General features: G+C 43.0%; 1 protein-coding gene and 1 pseudogene across 1 annotated transcript in view; both read left to right on the top strand.

The window, feature by feature from the left end:
- The window catches only part of LOC123278732 (centromere-associated protein E-like), a 34,678-nt gene extending 32,916 nt beyond the window's left edge, over positions 1-1,762 (top strand). The window contains exons 12-13 of the mRNA XM_070503354.1: positions 76-362; positions 1,407-1,762. Of these exons, the coding sequence (XP_070359455.1) occupies positions 76-362; positions 1,407-1,501 (382 nt within the window). The 3' untranslated portion in view covers positions 1,502-1,762. The remainder of the gene's footprint in view (positions 1-75; positions 363-1,406) is intronic.
- Positions 1,763-8,482: 6,720 nt separating this feature from the next.
- The window catches only part of LOC139042821 (dehydrogenase/reductase SDR family member 6-like), a 28,907-nt pseudogene continuing 12,605 nt past the window's right edge, over positions 8,483-24,784 (top strand).

A 24,784-nucleotide genomic window follows, 5' to 3' on the forward strand; every position in this document is an offset into this window, starting at 1 on the left:
AATTTTATGTAAATATGAATATATTTCTGGAATTGAGCAGTCTTACAGTCTCTTTTATTTTTCCCCACATTTAAGCAATAATCATCATCTTTCCAATGAGGTCAAAATGTGGAAGGAGAGAACTCTTAAAAGAGAAGCTCACAAAGAAGTGACTTGTGAGAATTCTCCAAAGTCTCCTAAAGCGACCGGACCAGCTTCTCAAGAGAGACAGCATACGCCTTCTCAATGCAAGGAACGGAATTTACAAGATCCTGTGCCAAAGGACTCACCGAAATCTTGGTTTTTTGATGGCCGATCAAAGTCTTTCCCAGCACCTCACCCAGTTCGCTATTTTGATAACTCAAGTCTAGGCCTCCGCCCAGGTGGGTAAATATACTGGTTACTTGGGGATCGGGGATAACGGTTGGAACTCATTTGTCACCTGTGGCCCCAAAGGGCAAGTTTAGACAAGAGAAGATGTCATGGAGAAGCTGCACTGCAGAGATGTCATTTGCTGTCTCTGTGAGAAGTTTCTCCAAAGCACAGCACTGAAGTGAAATCACTTTTTACCCCGAGGGAAGTCTTATTCTGCCTCCTGAACCTTCAACTTTTCCCTCAGATAGACAAGCAGCTCTCGAGGACACAGAGAGACACCATCCTACAAACATAACTACTTTTACTGCAAAAGACCTTCTTATCAATTCAATGGGCCAGTATTTCCAGTAGCATTATATTCATTTTACACAAGCCAGATCATAGACTTATATCATTTACATATTCATTCAATGAACAGAAATTTTTGGTCTCCACCTATGTGTCACATATTGCACCCTGATGGTACATTGATAACCAAACCAGATATGGCCCCTGCCTTCCTGGAGTTCACAGTCTAGTGGGTATAGACGGTGATCAAGTAGTCAAAAAAGGTACAGTTCTAGAGTTCAAAAGCCTATGAGTTTTTAATAGGTTGTTTTAGGAACATAAGGAAGTCTTCCTTGAAGAAGGGGACTGAGATCTAACAGGTTAAGGTGAGTTAGCTTAAGAAAGAGGGGAGGGGAAGGCGATTCAGGCAGAGGGAACAGGGTCGGCCCAGCTGGGAGAGACCGTAACCAGGGGAAGGGTTGGAAAACCACGTGTGGCCAGAGCGCAGTGCACACAGGTTCCTCTGGGTGAAGTCGGTGAAGCCAGAGAGAGAAGAGCCAGATGCGCAGGACTTTGTGGGTTGTGGAGAGGAATTTTTACTTCATCCTGGGAGCATGCTAGAGGAAGCCGTTGAAAGATGTTAAAGAACAGCAGGAGAACATAATGGGTTATCAATTTGAAAACATTACCTCAGCTGTAAGGTAAACTGTATATAAGCTGTATGTTGTGTTGCAACCAAACGTGTTTTTTAATAAGATGACTTTTGCTTTCCATTTTTTTCTCAGAAGAACAAACTGCTGGAGCAGAGAGTGTGGATCCTCAGCCAGGCCCTTGGCACGCCTCCTCAGGACAAGCTGTGCCCGAGTGCAAGACTCAGTAAACTCTGCTGTCACTTTTCTAGGGGCCTAGTGTTCCTTATTTAGAAATGACTGTATTTGTTACTTTATTTTTCTATCCCTGGCAATGATGTCACAGTCCAACTTAATTTCAATTCAGTTTGCACTTTGCCATTAGAAATTGAGGCATTCCAGTCATTTAGAATGGTGATAGACTGCCTTCTTCCTGAATGTGGTAATACTTTAGAAGTTGAATTGTTTTATTTATTTATATATTTTGTGAAGAATAAAGTTATTGAAGGAAATTTCCAGTCTTTCCGTGTATACATAAAATGTATACATTTTCATTAATCTCGTAATCCACATGTGACTTAGATAATACATAAATTAAAGCATCATTTAATTAACAAAATTCCTAAACCTGGGCTCCCCGCAACACATAAAGCATCTATGGATGGGCTTCACACAATCTGTAAAACCTCTGAAATTTTATCTTTTGTGTGTGGATTCAGTTTTCTAGGATACTAGGGTCCCTACTTTCTTATAACATACTCTCTGAGAGGTCTGTTACTCTATAAGAGGTTAAGAACTGTGGTTTTAGAGAGTATCTGATAGTACTTTTATATCATATGACTTTGAAAAACCATATAAAACAGCAAGTTGCATAAGGTTTAGAACAGAGTTAGTGATTTCAAGGCATTCTTGGCTCTTTGGTAAGAAGACTTATTCAAAGGGAGAGATTATTAATTGTATCATAGCCATCACTGTTAAAGTCTATGAATTGGTTATTTCCCTTACCTTAACACACTGTCACAGGTTCACTAGGGTGAAGTGAAACTGTGCCTTCCTATAACGCTGTCCCTCAGGCCTGTCCCTTGGGAGTTTGGTTTCTCCTCTGCACCCAAACCAGACATGATTACAGAGCTGCAGGTTGATTCTCTACGATGTTCACTCCTCCACTGAATAAGAGTATTGCAAAGTAGTAGGTATGTTCACCTGGGTAATAAAACGACTTTAAGGCCATTAAAAATATAATCAGTCTTAAAAATAGATGATGACATAAAGAGATGGAAAGAGATTCCACGCACATGGATTGGAAGAATAAACACGGTTAAAATGTCCATACTACCCAAAGCAATCTACAGATGTAATGCAATCCCAATCAGAATCCCAATGACATTCTTCATGGAAACAGAACAGAGAATCCTAAAATTCATATGGGGCAACCAAAGACGCCAAATTGCTAAAGCAATCCTGAGAAAAAAGAACAAAGCTGGAGGTACCACCATCCCTGACTTCAAAGTGTACTACAAAGCCATAGTGATCAAAATGACATGGTACTGGTACAAAAACAGACACACAGATCAGTGGAACAGAACTGAAAGCCCAGAAGGAAAACCACACATCTATGGACAGCTAATCTTTGACAAAGGAGCTGGGAACATACAATGGAGAAAGGAAAGTATTTTCAACAAATGGTGTTGGGAAAACTGGACAGCCACATGCAAAAGAATGAAAGTAGACCATTATCTCATGCCATACACAAAAATAAAATGGATCAAAGACTTGAAGATAAGTCCTGAAACCATAAAACTCCTAGAAGAAAATATAGGTAGTAGACTCACTGACATCAAACTTAAAAGGATCTTTTTGAATACCAGGTCTTCTCAGACAAGGGAAACAGAAGAAAAAAATAAGTGGGACTTCATCAGACTAAAGAGCTTCTGCAAGGCAAAAGAAACTAGGATCAAAACAAAAAGACAGCCCACCAAGTGGGAGAAAATATTTGCAAATCATATATCTGACAAGGAGTTAATCTCCATAATATATAAGGAATTCACACAACTGAACAACAAAAAGACAGCACAATCAAAAAATGAGCAGGGGATATGAACATTTTTCCAAAGAAGATATACAGATGGCCAAGAAACACATGAAAAGATGTTCAACATCACTAATCATCAGGGAAATGCAAATCAAAACTACACTAAGATACCACCTTACACCTGTTTAAATGGCTATAATCACTAAGACTAAAAATAACAAAAGTTGGAGAGGGTGTGGAGAAAAGGGAACCCTCATACACTGCTGGTGGGACTGCAAACTGGTATAGCCACTATGGAAAACAAGATGGAGGTTCCTCAGAAAACTAAAAATAGAAATACCATATCCAGTTATTCCATTACTGGGTATCTACCTAAACAACTTGCAATCAATAATCCAAAGAACATATGCACCCCTGTGTTGATAGCAGCACTATCCACAATAGCCAAGACCTGGAAGCAACCCAAGTGCCCATTGACCAATGATTGGATAAAGATGATGTGGTATATATACAATGGAATACTACTCAGCCATTAAAAGAAGACGGATCCATCCCATTTGCAACAACATGGAAGGACCTGGAGGGAATTATGCTAAGGGAAGTAAGACTGAAAAAGACAAACACCAGATGATTTCACTCACATGTGCAATATAAACAAACACATGGACAAAGAAAACAGTTCAGTGGTTACCAGGGGAAGGGGGGTGAGGGGTGGGCATAGGGGGTGAAGGAGAACACTTACGTGGTGACAGACAAGAAACAATGTACAACTGAAATTTCACAATGATGTCAACTCTTATGAACTCAATAGAAATTATATATATATATAAGATCAGTCTTCAGATATCCAGTCTAGTAGAATGTTGCTTAACTCTTGAATTTGGATATCTTTCATTCCTCAGATTTGGGAAGTTTTTGGCCATTATTTCCTCAAATAAATCTTTTGTCCCTTTCTCTTTCCTTCTGGAAGTTCCATGATGCATATATTGGTCCACTTGCTGATGTCCCATAAGTACCTTAGGCTCTCTTCACTTTTCTTTATTCTTTTTTCTTTTTTCTTCTCTGAGTAATTTCATATGACCTGGTTTCAACTTATTGATTCTTCTGCTTGATCAAGTCTGCTATTGAACCCCTCTGTGAATTTTTCATTTTAGTTATTTGTATTCTTCAGCTCCAGAATTTCTGTTTGGTCCTTTTTTATAGTTTCCATCTCTTTAATATTCTCATTTTGTTTGTGCATCATTTTCCTGATTTCATTTAGCTGTCTATTGGTGTTCTCTTGTAGATCATTGAGCTTCCTTAAAACTATTATTTTCAAGTGTTTGTCAGGTATTTGCTCATAGGTCACCATTTCTTTGGAGTGGGTTTCTGGAGATTTAGTTTGTTTCTTTGATTGCATCATGTTTCTCTGTTTCTTTGTGTGCCTTTTGATTTTTTTGCTGACTTTTATGCATTTGAAAAATAGCCACCTCTTCCAGTCTTTGTGGGCTGCTTCATACAGGGGAAGACCTTCATCAGTCAGCCCAGTTATAGACTGTGGGCCCTCTGAAAGCTTTTGGGCAGGTGTGACTCTCTAGGCTTGTGTATGTGATTTGCCAATTAGAGAGGTTTGCCAGTTTCTTTTTCAGGAGCTCATAATCTCTTGCTCCCTCTAATATCTGTCTGTAGTACTGCAGCTTCTTTGGTGCTGCAGCAGGAAGCCACCCCACTCTCCTTTGTTCTCATTGGCCCCCAGGCATCCAAATTACGTCAGCTCCCATCAGCACCCCAAATCAGGTGAGATAGAAACCAGTCCCAATGGCAGCCCTCCAAAACGCTGGCACATAAGACACACGCTCTGCTCTCCTCCCTCCCTCCCTCCCGAGGATGAAGCTTCGAGTTGGGCACCTACTCCTGATGGTGCTGAGCCACGCTAGGCTCTGTCTGGTGCCAGACCATGCCAGTTCCATCAGCAGTTCGGGTCAAGTGAGACAGAAACCAGTCCTTCAGGCAGCTCTCCAAAAAGACGGAACTGTGACTGAATTTTCCTCTCTTTTCTTTCCCCTGCTCCTCACGATGGAGGAGCTGTAAGCAGGGGTGAGCTGTGCTGGCTTGGGGGAGAGGTGGTCGCAGGGAAAATGAAAGGGCTCTTCTGCCTAGTTTCAGGGTGGAAGTTGTTAGCTTTGCCCTTACCCAGGGGACTGCAACTTCTTACCTGGCTTCTGAAGTTCTCACAAAGATACTTTGGTCCATGTATTGCTGTTACGACAGTGTCTCTGTCAGGGAAAAAGAGCCGGGACTTTGTATTCCTCCGTCTTGCTGATGTCTCCCTCAGAATGTTGCTTAACTCTTATGACCTGAGTTTCAGTGTCATGATGAAAGATTGTGAAGGAACAATGATGAAAGTTAGCAATGGAAACTTGCGAGAATGTTAAAAAGCAATAAGATGGTCAGACAACACTAAAATCTGAAAAGTCAAGTCAGGACCAGAGAAGACAAAATACAGTATTGTTCATAGGAAACATTTTCTTGAGAGCCTAGCAGAATCATGTTCAGGAAACTTATTGAGAGCCTGCCATTCATACTCAAATATTTAACTACCTTCTACTGTGTGCTGATCACTGGTCTAGGCACCGAAAGGCACTGCCTTTGTGGGACTCATGTTGTAGCTGGAAAACAAATAACTCATACTTTTAATATGAGCTGATCACAATGTAAGGGTGAAAAAGATATGGTCCCTAACCTTAAACAAATTTAGTCCACTGACTATACAGAGGGGTAAGCAAATATCTGCAATACCATGTGACTTAGGCGGCCGTAGAGTAAGCATAATTGTTGAAGATCTGTGAATAAAGGGAGGCTGAAGACAGCTGCATCGAGAAAGAGGTACCTGAGTTGGCCTTGATTAGGGAACTCTCATATTCATAAAAAGTCTATTCCAAAATCCTCAAAAGTCAAAGGAAAGGTATTGGCGCTGGCCCCATGGCCAAGTGGTTAAGTTCGCATGTTCTGCTTTGGTGGCGTGGGGTTCACTGGTTCAGATCCTGAGCGTGGACCTACCACCGCTCATCAAGCCATGCTGTAGCAGTGTCTCACATAGAAGAGCTAGAATGACCTACAACTAAGCTATACACCTATGTACTGGAGCTTTGGGGAGAAAAAAAAAAAGAGGAAGATTGGTAACATGTTAACTCAGGGCCAGTCTTCCTCACCAAAAAAAAAGCATAAAAAAAAAGAAAGGAAAGATGTTGTTAGGAACACAAGGAGCACAGCTGCGTGTGATTACAGTCATTAGACCCAGTGTTAGAAGCTACAGTGGGGCAATGAGAGACAGTTTTACCAAAGACCTTATGTGAACACAAGCAGAAACTAGGGCAGGGTTTTAAAAAATCTTTAAGGGTAATTTTTACCATCCATTATAATTGGATTTCTAATAATCATTCACATTTTTAAGTACAAATGTAACAAATATTGTACATGCCAAGTCCTTCCTCCTCACAACATCCCTGAGGTAGGTGCTATGCCTACCTTCATTTTACAGACGTGAAACAGGTTTGGTCAGCTGTGTAACTTATTCACTTAGCTGGTGAGGGAAAGATGTGGGACTTACCTGCATCTTTCTGACTCCACAGTCTGTTCTTAACCACTGTGACTGTTACGGATACACTTAGCTCCAAGAACGAAAAACCTGAAAAGTGACTAAAGTTTATTTTTCTCACATAAGAAGTCCAGAGGAGTTAGTTTAGGGATTTTGTCTTAAGCCTGTCTTCAAGGAACTAGGTTCCTTTTCTTCCCTATTGTCCTTAGTGTGTGCCTCTGACCTCAGACCAAGTCACAAAATGGCTGCTAGGTCCCAAGGCATCATATCCACGTTCCAGGACCGCCCCCCCCCAAAAAAAGGAAGGAGCAAAAGCCAAAGGCCTTTCTATCCAAGAAGAAAGGCCTCCTCAGAAACTCCAGCCCACATTTCATTGGCCAACCCTAGCAGCAAAGGAAGCTGGCAATTTGAGAGTTTTGTTTTCAGCCCCTTGACACAAATAATCCACATCAATCTACAAATCAAAATTGGGGTGAATTTATTATGAGTCAGGTCTGAGGACTAGCCTGGGGCCTTCCTCCCCCAAGGAAGGAAGGGCACCAAAGAAGTGGGGTGTACCGAGTGGTTATACACAGTCTTGGAACAAAGAGCATCCATCATATATGGCAGGAATATCCCTTTTACAATTATCGCGAGATGCTTTGCTGGCCCAGCAGGTCAGAGGTCAGTGGTCACAAGGTGGGTGGTCACACAGTGAGCACAGCAGGTCCATAATTAATCCTTAGTTTAGGGAGAGATGCATATTAAAGGAAATGCCGATGTGGGGGGAAGCTACCTCCTTATCTTTAAGGGCATTGTTCTTATCTTTGGGACATTGTAAGCGTTTAAAGCAGATGTACAATGCATGCTCAACAGACCTTTCTGGAAAAACAAGGTCAGGTCAAATTAGTTTCAAACCAAATGGCTTCCTCATATCCTCCAATATAGCCTACTGCTTGTCATTTATTTATCACCCTTACAGTGTAGGAGGCAGGTGAAAGTGAGTTGGGTGGGTGCTGAGTGAAGCCACTTAAACAGCACGTGCACAAACAACCTACACACTCACTCTGCTCAGTTACCTGCCTGAGAAAGTTGGAGTTACGAAGCCTAGTGTAGAGGGCTCACGTGACCCAGTCCTTTCTTTTCCTTCTTGTGTATCTGTTCTCTTCAGCCAGACTTGGCTTTTTGCTCTTACCCAGCATGTTCTTTCCTTGAAGCCTCCACACTCCCACTGAGGCTCAACCTGCTCCCTGACGCCACCGCCAGTGCAGTCAGGACGCCTGCATTCCGCCACTAAGCGTGTATTAGTGTTAGAAGAGACGGCGCGTCACAAGAGAACCACAACCATACCTTCAACGCGAGAGAACGTGTGCTGCCCTCTCAGCAATCATGTCAAGGGCCAGGAGAGAAGGCTCTAGTATCTTCAGTGACCTGGGCTCCTTCTGTTTCGCGGCTCTGCCGTCTTCCACATGCGACTTCTGCCTCATTCCATCTTGAACACCGCAGAACGGCACGTAGTAGACACAAACGACAGGGACTGAGAGGGGTCAAAGCCAAGGGAGTGGTTTCCAGTCCTGAGCATGCTGCGGGGGCTTTTTCCGCTTTTCACCATTTACTCGGAGTTAGCAGTTCGACCTGAGCTCCACTAGACGGCAGCACGTACACACATTGAGTATACCAATGTGCGAATCCTTAAAAACTCAAGGAAACAGAACCAGCAAACTCGGAAGAAACCTGAACTACACATCCCAGCATTCATCATTAAGCGCCTGACTTGTCTGCACGAAGGTCGGTCTCCGTTTGCCGCTCGCGCAGTGACCTGGAGGACGCCATCCACCTGCTGCTACTCTAAAGTAAGATTTCCTGGTATTTTTTCAATGAAACTTTAAATGGACTGGGAAAAGGAGATGTTTAATTTTTAGATGTTGCTTTGCTCTGCACGTTACTTATTTCAGGAAATCTTAGCAGTTAGATCAGGATAAGGATGCATTTGGAAGTCTGGTATCTTAAGTTTTTCAAAATAACCAAAGAAGAGAGGATTTTTCAGTGTTTTAAGTGAACATTTTTCTTCCGGGCTCACGAAGACAGAATTCCTGAAAATGCTCTGTCTCTGATAATGAAAAATTAACACTTTGATTCCAGTGTTTACAGTAAGAAAGCCATCAAGTTTGCTTTTCATATTGGATTTTACCATTTCAGTCTATGTTTGCAACTCATTTTCCCAAAAACTCTGTTTTAGCGTGGCAGTGCAGTTGACCTAACAGTAAACCTTCGGCTCCAAACTCCGGGCCCAGAAAGGCGGGGAGGCCGCCCGGAGCCCGGCGCCCAGAGCCGCGGGGCGCACGGTCTCAAGTCACAGCGTTTGATCCGCACGCTCAGGACTGGGGGTGGGTAAAGGTTCCTGGAGTCTCTCATTCCTAAAGTACATACTGAAAATATCTCAACTCTCCCCAAGTTTAAAGTGAGTATGAACCTCTCGTGTAAGAAGGGGGAAAACCAGTGAAAATTTCGTTGCCTCAGAGTGGCTGGGCTTCTTGGTGGCTGGCGAGGGCGGCCGCGGTCGGAGCGCCTCGGGCAGCGGCGAGCTGGTCCCGGAGTCGGGCGCCGGCAGCTCGGGGCAGCGCTGGGAGCAGAGGGAGCGAGCGCCCGGGCAGGGGCGGGGACGGCGGGGCACCCCCTGGAACGCCCGCCGCCTGTCCGCGCGTGGACGCCGCGGGCCCCGGGCGGCCGAGGGCTGGACGGCAGGCGTCCGGGCGACACGAGGCCCGCTGGGATGGCCGGTGGGAGGCCCGGGTGCGACGCCGGCTGGGACGCGGGAAGGAGCGCGCGGGACCCGGCCGCACCTCGGGCCTTCGCCCCGCGCCCCGCCTCCCCCAGCGCGCCCGCCCCCGCCTGCCTGACACCCCCCCCCGGCGCGTCCGCCCACGCCTTCCTGACGCCCCCCCCCCGCCCCCGGCCCTCCCGCCCCCGCTTGCCTGACGCCTGCCCGCGTGAGCGCCCCCGGCGGGCGGAGCCGCGCGTGGCTGAGGAGGACGGAGTGGGGCTCGGGAGGAAAGGGCTTCGGGGCCCAGGCTGGAGAAGCCGCCTGCGCCTTCTCGGGCGCGGTGTGTGTGCGCGCGTGCTGCTTGAGTGCGTTCGCTCAACGCCCTCCCAGCTCGCTTCCCTGCCTTTCCCATCCTGAGGGGGGAAGACGGCGCCCCCACACGCCGGCCCCCGCGGCTGCTAGGGCTGGCGGGTGAAACGTGGGCCGGGGTTCTGAGCAGGCCTTCCTTCTTGGGTAGAAAGACCTTTGGCTTTTGCTCCTTCCCTTGGTGTTTTTTGACGCGGATGCGGATATGGTGCCTTGGGACATAGCAGCCATGTTGTGACTTGGCGCGAGGTCAGAGGCACACGTTGAGAACAGCAGGATGGGGGAGAGAGCCTGGCTCCTTGAAGACCACCTCATTTGATCATCGTTTGACTCCTCGCCACCCCGACCTCAGCACTAGCCGTTCCGCGCGCCCTGCAGTCGGCACTGATCAGACCTGATGCACGCCACCTTTCCCCAGGTCACAGTGTCTCAGTCCTGCCTGTCAGAAGTGACTGACTGTGGCTGTTAAAGCGTTAACTCCCGCCGGCTTAAGCTTGAGAAGAGGATCGGCAGCGTTATGGGGAGGCCTGCGTTTCGTCTGTCTCTCTCACCTGGACCAGGCCACATCAGTTTCCTCATCTGTAAAATGGGGGTATTGGACATGATTTGATTTTCCGGTTCTTTTGTTCAGTGACTTTCTGAGGCCGATGGTGAAATCTTTCCAAGGGACAAGGAAAAACCACAGATGAGAGCCAGCCCTGATGGCTTAGTGGTTAAAGTTTGGTGCACTCCACTTCAGCCTCCTGGTTCAATGTTAGCTTAGGGCGAATCTTCCCCTGCAAAAATAAGAATATAAATAAACAAACTAGAAATGATTGATGGTGCAAACCCAACGGAAGTTTACAGGACAGAAAGCAGGAAGGACATGCCCAGTGGCATAGCAGTGCGTGCGGGCACAGCGGGCAGGATGGGGAGGGGAGGACTCCACCCCTTCTGGATCAGCATTGGGTTCTCAAAAAACCGAAAGGTGGGTCAAGTCCAATGTCTGTCTCTTACTGAGTATCAGTTGAGTGGGCTGTGCCAAATGGTTTTGATGTACAAAGCTAGGTATCTAGAGTGGGCGCTCTTGGAGAATTCTCATGGTGGGAATATTTGTGCTGAGGTGCCATCTTCAGGTTCTTAAAGGAGTACATTGAACCATTCATTCTAGATGTTACTGCATAGGACCATGTCTACAGTGCATGCCATTAAATACACGTGTCTGTAGATTAAACCGCAGGTTCCGTTATGGGTCGACTTGATGGGAAGGTCATCGTCCTGACAGCTGCTGCTCAGGGGATCGGCCGGGCCACTGCCATAGTAAGTTACTATCTCTGTTTGCTTCCTGCCTTTGGAGGTGTTGAATCACGTGGACAGATCCCATGGCTGTTTAATTCTGCTCTACTTCTTTTTTTTATTGGCTTTTGTGCTTCTGTTGTCTTAAGTTACAAAAATAAAAGTTGCTACTCTTGATCCCAGGCAGATGAAGCAAGGCTTACCTCACATATTTATTATGTGACGTCTCATAACTTTTGACGCTGAGAACTTATTTCTTTGCCTCAGTTTCTCTGCACTGTAATAAATTTGTTACAGCGGGCCTAAAGGAGTACATAGCCCTCTGAAATCACCTCAGTTCAGACATAGGACTCCAGAGTTCTAAGACTATCAGGTTACCTTTACCTTGTAATTTATAGCAGCTTCTTGCACATTATAGTCCTCACTTGAGCTAATAATGCAGCTTAACTGTAACGGTAGGATTAGTTTGATATTTGTAAATACACTAGTATACTCTTAGGAGGAAAAGTGTTGAAATAACCCATTTTTCTCATTATTTTGGGTTTAGTCACCTGCTCAGAAATGGAATAAAGGCTGTCAAATCACAGAATAGTAGTATTTTGAGAGGTGTTAATAACAGAATCCTAGTTTTTTAAAAACACTATTGTATTTGATGTTACTAAAAGGGACAAAGTCAGATGACAAGCACAATGTATGTCATGTTGTACTAATTAATGATAAAAATAACAAAGGGAAGGGCGAAGCGAGACTAGATAGTTTGAAATTCCACCCATGAATAAGGAAAACAATGAAAATAAGATAAAGGGAGAAAAGGCTAAAGGATTTTCTATTCATGAGAGCAGCTTAACCAAGTAAACAAAGGATTCATTTGTGTGTTGTCTTCCAGGCTTTTGCAAGAGAAGGTGCCCAAGTCATAGCCACAGATATCAATGAGTCCAAACTTCAAGAACTGGAAAAGTACCCGGGTAAGCAACTCAGCAGCTTGAACTTGGGATTCAGAGTCCATAAGGTATTATAAAAAACAGTACTCGTCTGCTGAAAGAAAATTACTTGGCTGGTCAGCTCCACCGGCCTTCTTCTTAGAGCCTGATTCTTTGATATCAAATCTATATTCTGTGAACCTACAGACAAAAATCTGTATACTTAAATATATAAAAGTTGTATACTTAAAATTTTTTTTATCCAGCATGTTGAAGGATTCAGTACCTAATTACAAAGTTGTATGTGAAATTTAACAGTTGTTGCGTTAACTTTTAATGACAACTTTCACTTCTGTGCCCTACTCAGCACAGTGCTGTCCAGTAGGAAAATGATGTGAACCACGTGTGTGATTTAAATTTCCTGTGGCTACATTTAAAAAGTAAAAAGAAACAGATGAAAATTAATTTTAGTAATGTATTTTATTTAACTAAATATATCTAAAATACCATTTTAACATACTCAATATAAAAAAATTTATGGAATATTTTACATTCTTTTTTCATACTAAATCTTTTAAATTCACGTGTGTTGTACACTTACAGCGCATTTCAGTTCTGACTAGCTGCATTTCAAGTGCTTAGTAGCCACATGTGCCTGGTGGCTACCATATTGGAGACAGCTCAGCCCTAAAGTCACATATGATCAGAAACCCTAAGAGATTATGCAAATTATTTCGCTGTGTATCACCCCTTACTGCACCACACTGAACTCAACTCCAGCATCAAAGGACTTCAACTAGAGTTCCTCTGAAAGAAATCAGAACAGACAGCTCATTTGAAAGTTAATTCTTCCAGCAAAATAGAACAGGTTATATAATCAAATGCAAATTAGCACATTGAATTCATGAACGGAATTAGACTATGCTATTTTAATTATTGGATTGTTTATTTATTATTGGAAAATTATTTAATTTTAATAATAGGGAATTTTAACTCCAAGTCAGAAAAACGCTGTTGTACTGAAAAAGTACTAAGGGAAGAAAGTCCTCCCAAAACTTTCTCCCCTTTCTCTCCTTTTCTATGTTTATAATCTTTTCTTTCTATATCTATAAAAGAATAATAAACCATATTTTTTTTAAAAACATTAAAATAGTGACTTTCTTTTATTAGAGAATGTTTGGGGTTTTTTAGTAACTATTACAGTGTGTCTCTGAGATCCAATGCTGGATCTCTCATGTCTAGCTTTCAAGTGTTTCATCCCTTCTCCTGGCCCCTCATTTCTTCTCCTTGCAATTTAGTGCAGAAATAAGTGATTATACCCTTGACTGACAAAGTTGTTTCCAATAAATAATGGAATTGACATGAAGGTAAAGTGCACAAATGGAAGCAGTCTCCTGTCTCACTGCCCTGCCCTTCCCTACCCCTCACTCAGATAGGATTCAGTGTTCCTGGGGCAGTGACTCACCTCTGGGGAAAGAGCAAGCCTGCGCTCTGTTATTACTGCTGGCTCACTGAGAAGCATCTAATATAGATCATACTTCACTGTAAAGTCTTTTCTCAGAAAAGGCCTTTAGTATTCAATTTAGAGAGTGAAGAGAAAGGGAGGGAAAGAGAGGTGTGTTATTGGGAGTTCAGGATGGGGAGGATTTTAAGATTTTTATTAATGAGATTCTTAAGATTCTTAAGACCCTACCAATGGTCAACAATCCTATGAAGGCAAAATGGACAGATACTGTAATCTTTGTACTTCAAAGCAGCTACATCTACAAGACTAAACATTTTTTATGGGTATAAGTAAATAATTTCCCTTGTTTTATGTTTCAGGTATTCAGACTCGAGTCCTGGATGTCACAAAAAAAAAGCCAAATTGATGAGTTTGCCAATGAAATTGAGAGAGTTGACATTCTCTTTAATGTTGCTGGGTAATTCATAACTTTTTAATTTCATTCTCCTCACAGAAAGTTTTCTATGTCTTTTATTAAAAGAAATTTGATAATATGGCCAAATTATTCTTTGTGAACCCTAATATATTCCTTAGAAAATAAAGCTGGATTTTGGACAGAATTTTTGTTACAAGTAAGATTCAGCAAGTAAAACAGCCATAGAAGTTGACATGTGCTTGGGGCCTAAAGGCACTTAAGGATACTCAAGACAACTGCTACCAATCCAACGCTGTTGATCTACCTAAGGCTGGGGACAGGCTCACACCAGTGGACTTGTCACTGATGTTCCACTAAGACTTATAAAATAAAATCAAAAACTGTTTTCCAGGAGTGTCTTTAAGGCAAAGTATATCTGCCAAAAACTGAGTACTCAGTTTATTGAAATGCGAATGTTCCCCATTTGTTGGCACAACATTCTGGCAAGTTCTTTCTACCTCCCAAGCGCAGCATTTCTTATTAGGACAATTAATCCCAGCAAAAGAAGTTTCACTCTGTTGCTTTATATACAGCACAAAGAGAATGGCTTAATTGAACTTGATAGAGTAGTACCAAACTTGCTGAACCATGCTTGAAGGATGAGAGACTGGAGCTGGAGCAGCCCCATGTGGAGCAGCTAGTGCTTGTGCTCACTCTCCCTTTTCAGGCATGACAGTAGAGATGAGGACAGTTGAGGCTTACGCAGGACTAAGTAGATAGAGTCTGATGTTCCACTTTTCTTGTGTGGTGTTAACGTTTATACTGTGGCATTGATAGAAAAATCCTAGAGCCTTCTTATGTATTTTTATGATTCTTCCTAATCATGTTTCAGTATGAAAAAAGTCTGTCTATTCATAGTTTATCATGTGTTACAATGTATGGAAATTAAAGCAACAATTTATGATTATCTATTTTATAAATAATCTGCTCATCTTTCATAGAAGAATATATTCAGAACCATGAAAAAATCAACTAGCAAAATTATTTTTTGAGCATCTATTAAATTTTCAGCAAAGTAAGGGATATAGAAATATAGCATGTGGTTCTTGCTGTCATTTGATTGAACTGGAAGTACAGTGGTACATGGGAATCACAACTGACAATATTTTATAAGTAATTACATAATTTTGGTCCAGGGGACAGTGAAATCAATTAGGACCCCATTGTTATAAAGCTTCCTTGAGGAAATGTGACTTGGAAAATAGCAAAGGCTATTTTGAGGGTTTTCTTTTGTTCTGCTTTGTTTACTCAGTATGTCAGAACTGTACAGTAGCGATATTACTTTGCTGCCCTGAGATGGTGAGATACTTGTTTTCCCTGCAACTTTGATTTCCCTTGAGAATGATAAGTTCTTGCCACCTGAGGGCACTGCTGCTCTTGAAATCAGAGTCCACTGGGGCAAGTGTCCTCGGTTGTTTGTAATGGCGTTGATATTTCCTGTGCATTTGGTATAGAGCTTCTTATGTTTGGGGGCTCCAGACACTTGCCGCCTTCTTTTAAAAGAAGGATCTTGTTTTCAAATAATGAATTTTTTACCTTAAGTTGTTGAGACACTTACTTACCTAATGTACCAAGTGATACTATGTTTGAATTGTTAAAAGTCTTGGTTAGGGAAGGGACAATGGTCTAAGTCAATAAATGAAAATAAAAATGAAAAGGAAGTGGAATAGAAATCGTTTTTAATGATAATTTTTCCCCATTGTTTAATTACTCTTCCAGTTTTGTTCATCATGGAACCATCCTGGACTGTGAGGAGAAAGACTGGGACTTCTCAATGAATCTTAACGTCCGCAGCATGTACCTGATGATCAAGGCCTTTCTTCCTAAAGTAAGGTGACCACCACCAGGATGACCACCACGTTAGTCTCCAGGTCTCCATCCTGGGCATCCAGAAAGAATCCTCACATGTGCTGAAGAGTAATGGTAGTTAACGTAATGACTAACATGTAGTGAACATAAATACCAAGGCATTTAGTATAAATTAATTCGTCTGACCTTCCAGTTCATCCATTCAAAGAATATTTATTAAGCACTTTCTACATGCCAGGCTCCATTCTAGGTGCAGAAGACAAATCAGAGAACTAAACAAAGTCCCTTCTGTCAGGGAACTTCCATTTTGGAGAGGTGAGACAGGATAATATGTAATCAAATAAACATATAACATGTGAGGTAGTTATAAGTACTATGAAGAGAAAAAAAGCTCAGTTATTAGAGAGGTCCCAGAGGGCCTCACTGATAAGGTGAGATTTTCATAGAGGCTGAATGGAGCAACGGAGCTAACCATTCAGGTGTTTGGGGAGAAGCTTCCAGGGAGAGGGACAGCAGGAGGCCTGTGGGACCAGAACAATCCGATGAGGTAGGTACTACTTTGTCCCATTCACTGTACAGAGAAAGAAACTAGGAGGTTAAGTAACTTGCCCAAATCACATAACTAGCAAGTGGTTAGAGCTAAGATTAGGCACACGCTCTCAGGATGGATGTACCCCACTGCTTTTCTGTACCTTGAGTACCCTCCTTACTCTCCTGTCTTTAGCTGAGCCACTGAAGTTCCAGAGAGGTGAGAGACAGCATGTGCTGAAGAGAGAGTATTCCTCCTGAGTCTGCCACCCTTGAATTCTCCAGCCTTCACACAGCTCATCAATGTTTTTCATTTTGTTATACAAATAAGCTTTAAGTACCTTTTGATACAAAGCACCACACCAGGTGCTCTAGGGGAGACAGGTGTAAATATGAAAAATGTTGACTTCAAATGAGCTTGTAAGCCAGCAGTAGCAGACAGCACGGGCTCAGACAATGGACGGGTTGACTGTGTACAGAACCAGCTCAGTTCAAGGTTGTAAATTAAATCCTAGTGAAATGCAGAAGAGCCATTCTTTCCATCCATCCCTGCTGGATGAGATGACTGGAGTACTGAATGCTGCCCTGTGCGGGACAGGAGAAGAGCTTTTTAATGGCGCAGCAGGACTGATACTTTGCTCTGAACATTCAACCTAACGTCAAGAAGGATGCAGATGAATGCTAAAAGGAAAGTTAGAGAAATTGACTTAGTAACAAAGGAATTTGTTTTTAATCTATTTGTTTAGTGCCTAGAAGGGATCTTTGGGTGGGCCCACAGATTGTTGAACTAGCAAATTTTTTAAAAATATAAATTGCCTTTTTTACCTATCTGGAGGTGATGAAAATCTGTTATTTGGAACTTGGATGCATTTTTTGAAGGCTGGTCCTTAACACAGGATTTGGGGAGAAGCAGAGGCTGTGGTAAAAGGGGAGAGCGTCCGTCACAGCTGGTGAGACGTGTGAGACTCATTTGTAAAATGAGCTTGTTCGTGTCTGCAGTGCTTCACGAGTATCAGTGAGGAACGTAGGTGTGAGGCACAGTGGAGCTGAAATTTACACTTGTAAGTGTTAACTTTTAAAATATCGAACAATAACTTGCAAATTAGTGAGTTTGCCTGTGATTTAAAGCACCTTAACAATAATCCATATGAAACAATGACACTCGTTTGTAAAAAACGAAAAGAAAAAAATCCCCCAAAATATTAACCAGTGGGATGGGGAATCAAAAGGAGTCAGTGCCACTTGTTAAGGTGACCCTAACCAACCTGACCCCAAGGTCAGACTCTGGTGTCAAAAAACCTTCGGCACAGCCTGAGCTCTGCCCCTAATTCGCCAGGTGCCCTAGGAGATGGTACTTAGGCTCTCTCAGCATCTGTTTCTTCTATTTATTTATTTACTTTTTTTTTCCTAAGATTTTATTTTTACTTTTTCTCCTCAAAGCCCCCTGGTACATAGTTGTGTACTTTTAGTTGTGGGTCCTTCTAGTTGTGGCATGTGGGATGCCACCTCAGTGTGACTTGATGAGCAGTGCCATGTCCACACCCAGGATTCAAACCAGCAAAAGCCTGGGCCACCGAAGCGGAGTACGCAAACTTAACCACTCAACCGCAGGGCCAGCCCCATGTTTCTTCTGTTTAAAATGAGGGTGATAGATTACACAATCCCTTCCAGCAGTAATTGTCTAGGATCCTCTTGTGTTCGTTAACCATGACACACATATACCCAGTTAGAACTTTCCAGAGGAAGCCAGGATTTGGAGTCCAAGCAGATCTGCAAGGTCAGGTGGTCAAAATATAGGAACACTTGTAGGAAATTTCTGTTCATGGATAGACATTCCAAGACTGAAAGATCGGTCAAAAGGCAGAGGACAAATTGAAGATTCTGTAAGAGGTCAGTGCAGAATCCAAGGTCCACTAGAAAAGAAGATCCATTACGGCAAGGATCTGGGGAGGGCTTGGATGTTTGGGGATTTTTCCTCCTTTGCTGTATTGTAGAAGAGTCCCTAGCACACGGAAGTGCTTAGCAAATGTTGGTTGAATGAGTAAGTGAATCTAGGTTATCAGTCCAGGTTGGGGTCAGGCATGGAATCACTGAAGACCCAAGGAGCCAAGGTCTGCCAAGTTTAGGAGCTGAGTTCTGGTTGATGGGGACAGAAGAGCTGAGTCAGAGTGGGACTGACTAGATACAGCTAGAGGAGATCTTTAGAGACCTTTGTAGCCCTGCCTGAGCTTCTGGAAGATCAGTCCTATGTGGCCTTACTATGTACAGACACTCCACTTTATGGGCCACAGAGGGCTGCTGCTTGGCAGGCAGAGGGAGCATCACACGGGACAGCAGGTTCTGAGCTGGGGGTAGGAAGGCAGCATGGAGGGAGGCAAGGACTTTGGGCTGGAGAATCAGCAGACAGGCCCAGCCGAATGTATGGTACCAGTGTTGGGGCAGCAGTAGCATCTCTAGGCGTGAAATTCTAGTTTGCCTGAGAGATTATTGCATTTCAGAAGATTGGAGACTGAACTCACTTAATAGCCCATTTTTATATATTAAGTTGGGCTGTATGTATTAAAAATGGATTATGTATGTTAATTATATTTCAATAAAACTGGAACAATAAAGTAAAATGGGTTATTTGCTAAAATGGATAAGAAAGAATAATTTTAAGGCTTAGTTTTCAACACCATTCTACTCTACTAATTTTCCTAGTGTTTTTTATGAGGACCCCATTTCATTATGATTCTCTTTATTTTATAGACACACAAGTTGAGTTAAATATATTCTCCCCTCCATCTTCCTTGACTTGGTGGGTCACCTCAGCCTCTCCCGGTGTCCTTCGCTGTCTCCAGCACCATGCCATAGGCTGGTTTCAGACTCTCTGCTTTTAGTATGATTGGTAGCTAAGTATCAAAACGGAAAGTAGGAAGATGACCATAAAGAGATGTATAATCTTGGCAGCCTCATCCCTGATCCATTCGATCATTCACCGTCTCCATTCCTGCCTCTGTCTGAAAGCTACTGGAGAAACTCACCCCAACGGAAGTGACTTTTTTCTCTAGACCCTTTACACTGCCTCTCAAGACTCTGCTCTTTTAGAAACTTCACTTGATTTTCATGATAGAGTATATCCTGGTTTTCCTTCCTCTGTTCTCTAGTTGATATTCTCCCTTTTCCTCCTGGCAGTTATTTGAACTCTTCCCCACTCTCTCGTGGCCACCATCTCCCCTTGTTCTCTATAGTCATCCTCCCAGCCTCTGACTTCCATGAAAAGTTAGTGCCCATTAGGCCCATTCTCTCAACCTCTTGCTTCTTCCTCCAAAACGTTTATGAGTACCCATGCCCTTGCATGTACATAATATTATCTTGAAAACATACGTATATGTTATAATTAATAAAGTGTAAGTTCATTGAAAACAAAACATTTTTTAAGTCATAGCAGCCTGTTTCATTATATATTCTTTTAGGTCTGGGGCAGGGCCCAGTAATCTGCACTTTAAACTAGCACCTCAGGAGATCTTAATTCATCAAAACGTATTGACCGCCTACTGTGCCCCTTGTCTAGGAGGACAACACAGCCCCAGACCCTCCTCTCTCAAAGTTCACAATTGAGTGGGGAAATCCTGCAGGACGTATTTTTAGGAAACACTGCCCTTGACAGGAGGCTGCCATCAGTGCATGTGGCCATGGACTGAGCTCTGCCTGCTGTGTCTGCTTTTACCACTCCTTTCCCGAACCACTACTGCAGCTTCCAGTCGTCTCCAGCATAGGCTGCCAGAGGAACCTGTAATCCCCGGATCTAGACATACCGCTCCTCCTCTGCACTAAGGCCTGCCTTATCTTCAGGGGAAATCCCAAATTCCTAAATTTAGTCCCTGTTGGCCTCTAAGGCCTCTTTCCTCCCAGGGCCTGCCTTCCAGCCAGACCCATCCCTTCCCCCCAGTTCCATAATAGAACCTTTATACCTATGGTTCTCATTCCTTAAAACACGCTTCTCTTTTGTTTTTCTGACTGTTACTCCACAAAAATGGGGTTCTCCTACCCAATGCACGTAGAAAAAAAACAATTAATTACAGCATCAGATTTGGGGAAAGAAAAAAGCTTTATTGCTAGCTTGATCTGCAAAGAGACAGGAGGCGTATTCTCTCAGATCTGTCTCCCTGATCAAGGACTTGGGGCAAAATTTATGGGATGAAGGGCAGGGTGGTCTGAAGGGTGGAGACGGATACTTGGAGGTGAGAAATGAGGTGAGTGATGATCTGTGCAAGTGCAGTCAGCTCCATGGCTCTTCATAGGACGCATATTCACAGAATGGTGATGTTGGCATGATCTGAGGGTGGAGTTTTCAGCCCTTTGATGTCAAAAAGATTACTTAACAGGCATTTGCGCAGGTCCACTTGATGGAATGGTGGTCTTACCTGGCCTGAACTGGACAAGGGGGGACTCTCAGTTCCTGAAAACCCACTCTTATTACTCTGTTGGTAAGACGGGGTCAGTTGAACTGGTCCTGGAGGGCCCACGGTTACACTAATACTCTAGTTTTCAAAAATCGACCCACATATTTCCTCCTAGGAGCCCTCCTCTGAGTGTCCAACAGTGGATTGGCCCCTTCCTACCACCCACCACCTGTTCTCTGTGAAGGCCCATGCTGTCTCTGGATGCTGATTATGTCAGCCACCCAGTCAGACTGGCAGCTCTCCATAGGCAGGGACTGTGTCACTTATCTTTGAATCTCCTGGACCTACACAATACCCAGCCACTGTAGGTATTCATCAAATAATGTGTTCACTGGAGTAAGAGTTTTCTAACATCAGGAACACAGTAAATATGAACATTCATTTGCACTGGCTTAGAGTTCATCCTCGGTCTTGCTGATACTCTTGTGACAGGGAAGGTGGTAGTCCCCCGGGAGATGTTCTTGCCAGTGAGAGTGTACTCTGCCATCAGTTCCCAGCAGTGATGAGGAGGTTGTTAAGACTGCTTAATAGTACTTCATGTTAACAGCTAATAAGATGGTTCTGCAAACCCAGAGTAAATGCAGATCTTTTAAAGAGGTAGTATTTTTAGCCTGCAGAGTGGCATTTTTTTTTTTTATTATTTGTTTTATTTTGGCAGATGCTCACAAATCTGGCAATATTATCAACATGTCCTCTGTGGCTTCCAGCATCAAAGGTAAGTCTGTTTTCCTCTGGGGGTTGTGATGAACATACTCATAATCTTCACAAGCTAAGGGTTTTGGAAACAAGCATAGCAGATATGATAAAACTTACCCATAACTTCAAAACTGCTCTTTTAAAATTAGTATTAAGTTCCTTGTCTACCAGTCCTTTCACCTTACATGTGATCCAGTGACATTAAATGAAAGTTTGTTTTTTGTGCTCTCCCGTTTAGTTCTTCTAATGGATATGGCAGTGGAGATCAAAGTGGGAGAAGGAAACATTTATTCATTTGATTAATCAAAAATGTATTGAACACCTACTGTGTGCCCCTGCCCCCAGAGAGTTCACAGTCCAAAACGGGGAGTGGGGAGAGGCTCAGGCAAACACACGTCTTCCACCATGTGATAGTTCCACTAAAGCGGAACACGCGCACTTAACCACTGAGCCACCAGGCTGGCCCCAGCTATTTCATTTTAAACTTGAAAATCCATGTGTGCCAGACTGTGCCCTTATCTCCATCTTGCACTGCAATCCTGGCCCTTCAACTTGACTTCTCGTTTAGGGCCCAGATCAACTGTCTTTGTGAAGCACCCCCCCAAGCCCACAGGCAGAGTTACTTCCCGTATTGTCACAGCACTTCATACAAAGCTCTGTTACAAAAAAAAAACAAAAAAAGAAATAGCCACTGCTGAGAGAACATTCCTTCTCTTTGCGAGGATACATACATTAAGCCTGCATGAGAGAGAAATGCAAAGAAATGCCTAAGCTTCTTGGTCTTTTGTTTTGCTTTGCTTTACCCTAATTTTCTTTTCTTTTCTTTCTTTTTTTTTTTTTTGAGGAAGATTAGCCCTCAGCTAACATCTGCCGCCAATCCTCCTCTTTTTGCTGAGGAAAGCTGGCCCTGAGCTAACATCCATGTCCATCTTCCTCTATTTTATATGTGGGACACCTGCCACAGCATGGCTTGATAAGCGGTGCTGTGTCCGCACCCGGGATCCAAACCGGCGAACCCCAGGCTGCCAAAGCAGAACGTGCAAACTTAACCACTGCGCCAGTTTTCTTTTTTTATCTTTTTTATTTTATTGAGGTCATAATAGTTTATAACACTGTGAAGTTTCAGTTGTGCATTATTATTTTTCAGTCACCATATGTTGCCCGCAGCCGCAAAGGGCAAGGAATGACAGGCACCGCCAAGGCTATTTGGTTGTTTCAGCAATCAAAGGTTTTGGATAAAGGGAAACAGAACAAGGAGTGGGCATAAGGGAGAACAACAAATCGGTACTTACAACATCCACACCACAATCAGCTGGGGAAGTCCCAATAGTTTGTACGGCGGGTGGGAGTGCCGATTGTCCGGGTCTGAGGCAAGGTGTCCTTTCCTCAGTGAGACTCCCAATTGTTCTATGCCTGTGACTCCCTTTTACCCTAAGGTTTCTCTGGGTTCTGACTCAGGGTTTTAGACATTTGGATATTTTGAGTTATTTCTTCTTGTTCCCACAGATGGGGTGCTTCTATCTTTTTCGTTCCCATGGATAGGATGTTTCTAAAGTCCTGTCAGGTGCCCGTCAGGGTGGCCAGCCCAGACAAGGAACATGACACAGGACTCATTCTTTGTAACTTGTGCCTTAGAGTCAGGGCCGAAGTGGCCCTGAGCCCAGACACATTCCTTTGTGTAGGGCCCAGGCCCAGTATCCTTGGAAGGTGGGGAGGTCAATGAACTCTGTGCACCTTATAAATGGTGCCTCTTCACCCCTTGTGCCCACAACCTAACCCCCTTCCCCCTGGTAACCACTAAACTGTTTTCTTTGTCCATGTGTTAGTTTTTCTTCCACATATGAGTGAAATCATATGGTGTTTGTCTTTCTCTATCTGGCCTATTTTGCTTAGCATATTACCCTCCAGGTCCATCCATGTTGTGGTGAATGGGACAATTTTGTCTTTTTTATGGCTGAGTAGTATTCCGTTGTATATATACCACATCTTTATCCATTCATCAGTCGGTGGACTCTTGGGTTGCTTCCACATCTTGGCTATTGTGAATAATGCTGCAGTGAACATAGGGGTGCATATATCTTTACACATTCATGTTTTCATGATCTTTGGATAAATACTCAGTAGTGGAATAGGTGGGTGGTATGGTTATTTCTATTTTTAACTTTCTGAGGAATCTCCATACTGTTTTCCATGGTGGCTACACCAGTTTGCATTCCCACCAGCAGTGGATGAGGCTTCCCTTTTCTCCACATCCTCTGCAACATTTTTTGGTTTTTCTCTTGGTAATTATAGCCATTTTAACAGGTAAAAGGTGATATCTCATTGTATTTTTGATTTGCATTTCCCTAATAATTAGTGATGTTGAACATCTTTTCATGTGCCTGTTGGCCATCTATATATCTTCTTTGGAAAAATGTCTGTTCGTGTCCTCTGCCCATTTTTGGATCAGCTTGTTTGTTGTTGAGATGTATGAGTTCTTTGTCTATTTTGGAAATTAACACCTTGTTGGATTTATGATTTGCAAATATTTTCTCTCAGTTGGTGGGTTGTCTTTTTGTTTTGTTCCTGGTTTCCTTTGCCTTGCAGAAGCTCTTTAGTCCAATGAAGTCCCATTTGTTTATTTTTTTCTTTTGTTTCCCTTGTCCAAGTAAAAATGGTATTCGAAAAGATACTGCTAAGACTGATATCCAAGAGTGTACTGCTTATATTTTCTTCTGGGAGTTTTATGGTTTCACATCTTAGCTTCAAGTCTTTAATCTGTTTTGAGTTAATTTTTGTGTGTGGCAAAAGATAATGGTCTAACTTCATTCTTTTGCATATTTCTGTCCAGTTTTCCCAGCACCATTTATTGAAGAGACTTTCCGTTCTCCATTGTATGTTCTTGCCTCCTTTGTCGAAGATTAACTGTCCGTAGATGTGTGGGTTTATTTCTGGGCTTTCAGTGCTGTTCCATTGATCTGTGTGCTTGTTCTTGTACCAGTACCATGTTGTTTTGATTACTACAGCTTTGTAGTATATTTTGAAGTCAGGGATTGTGATGTGTCCAGCTTCATTCTTTTTTCTCAAGATTGTTTTGGCTATTCGGGGCCTTTTGTTGCCCCATGTAAATTTTAGGATTCTTTGTTCTATTTCCACATCATTGGGATTCTGATTGGGATTGCATTGAATCTGTAGGTTGCTTTAGGTAGTATGCAAGTTTTAACTATGTTTATTCTTCCAGTCCA

Source organism: Equus asinus, unplaced genomic scaffold (genome assembly GCF_041296235.1).
Source record: "Equus asinus isolate D_3611 breed Donkey unplaced genomic scaffold, EquAss-T2T_v2 contig_1, whole genome shotgun sequence".
NCBI classification, from domain to species: domain Eukaryota; kingdom Metazoa; phylum Chordata; class Mammalia; order Perissodactyla; family Equidae; genus Equus; species Equus asinus.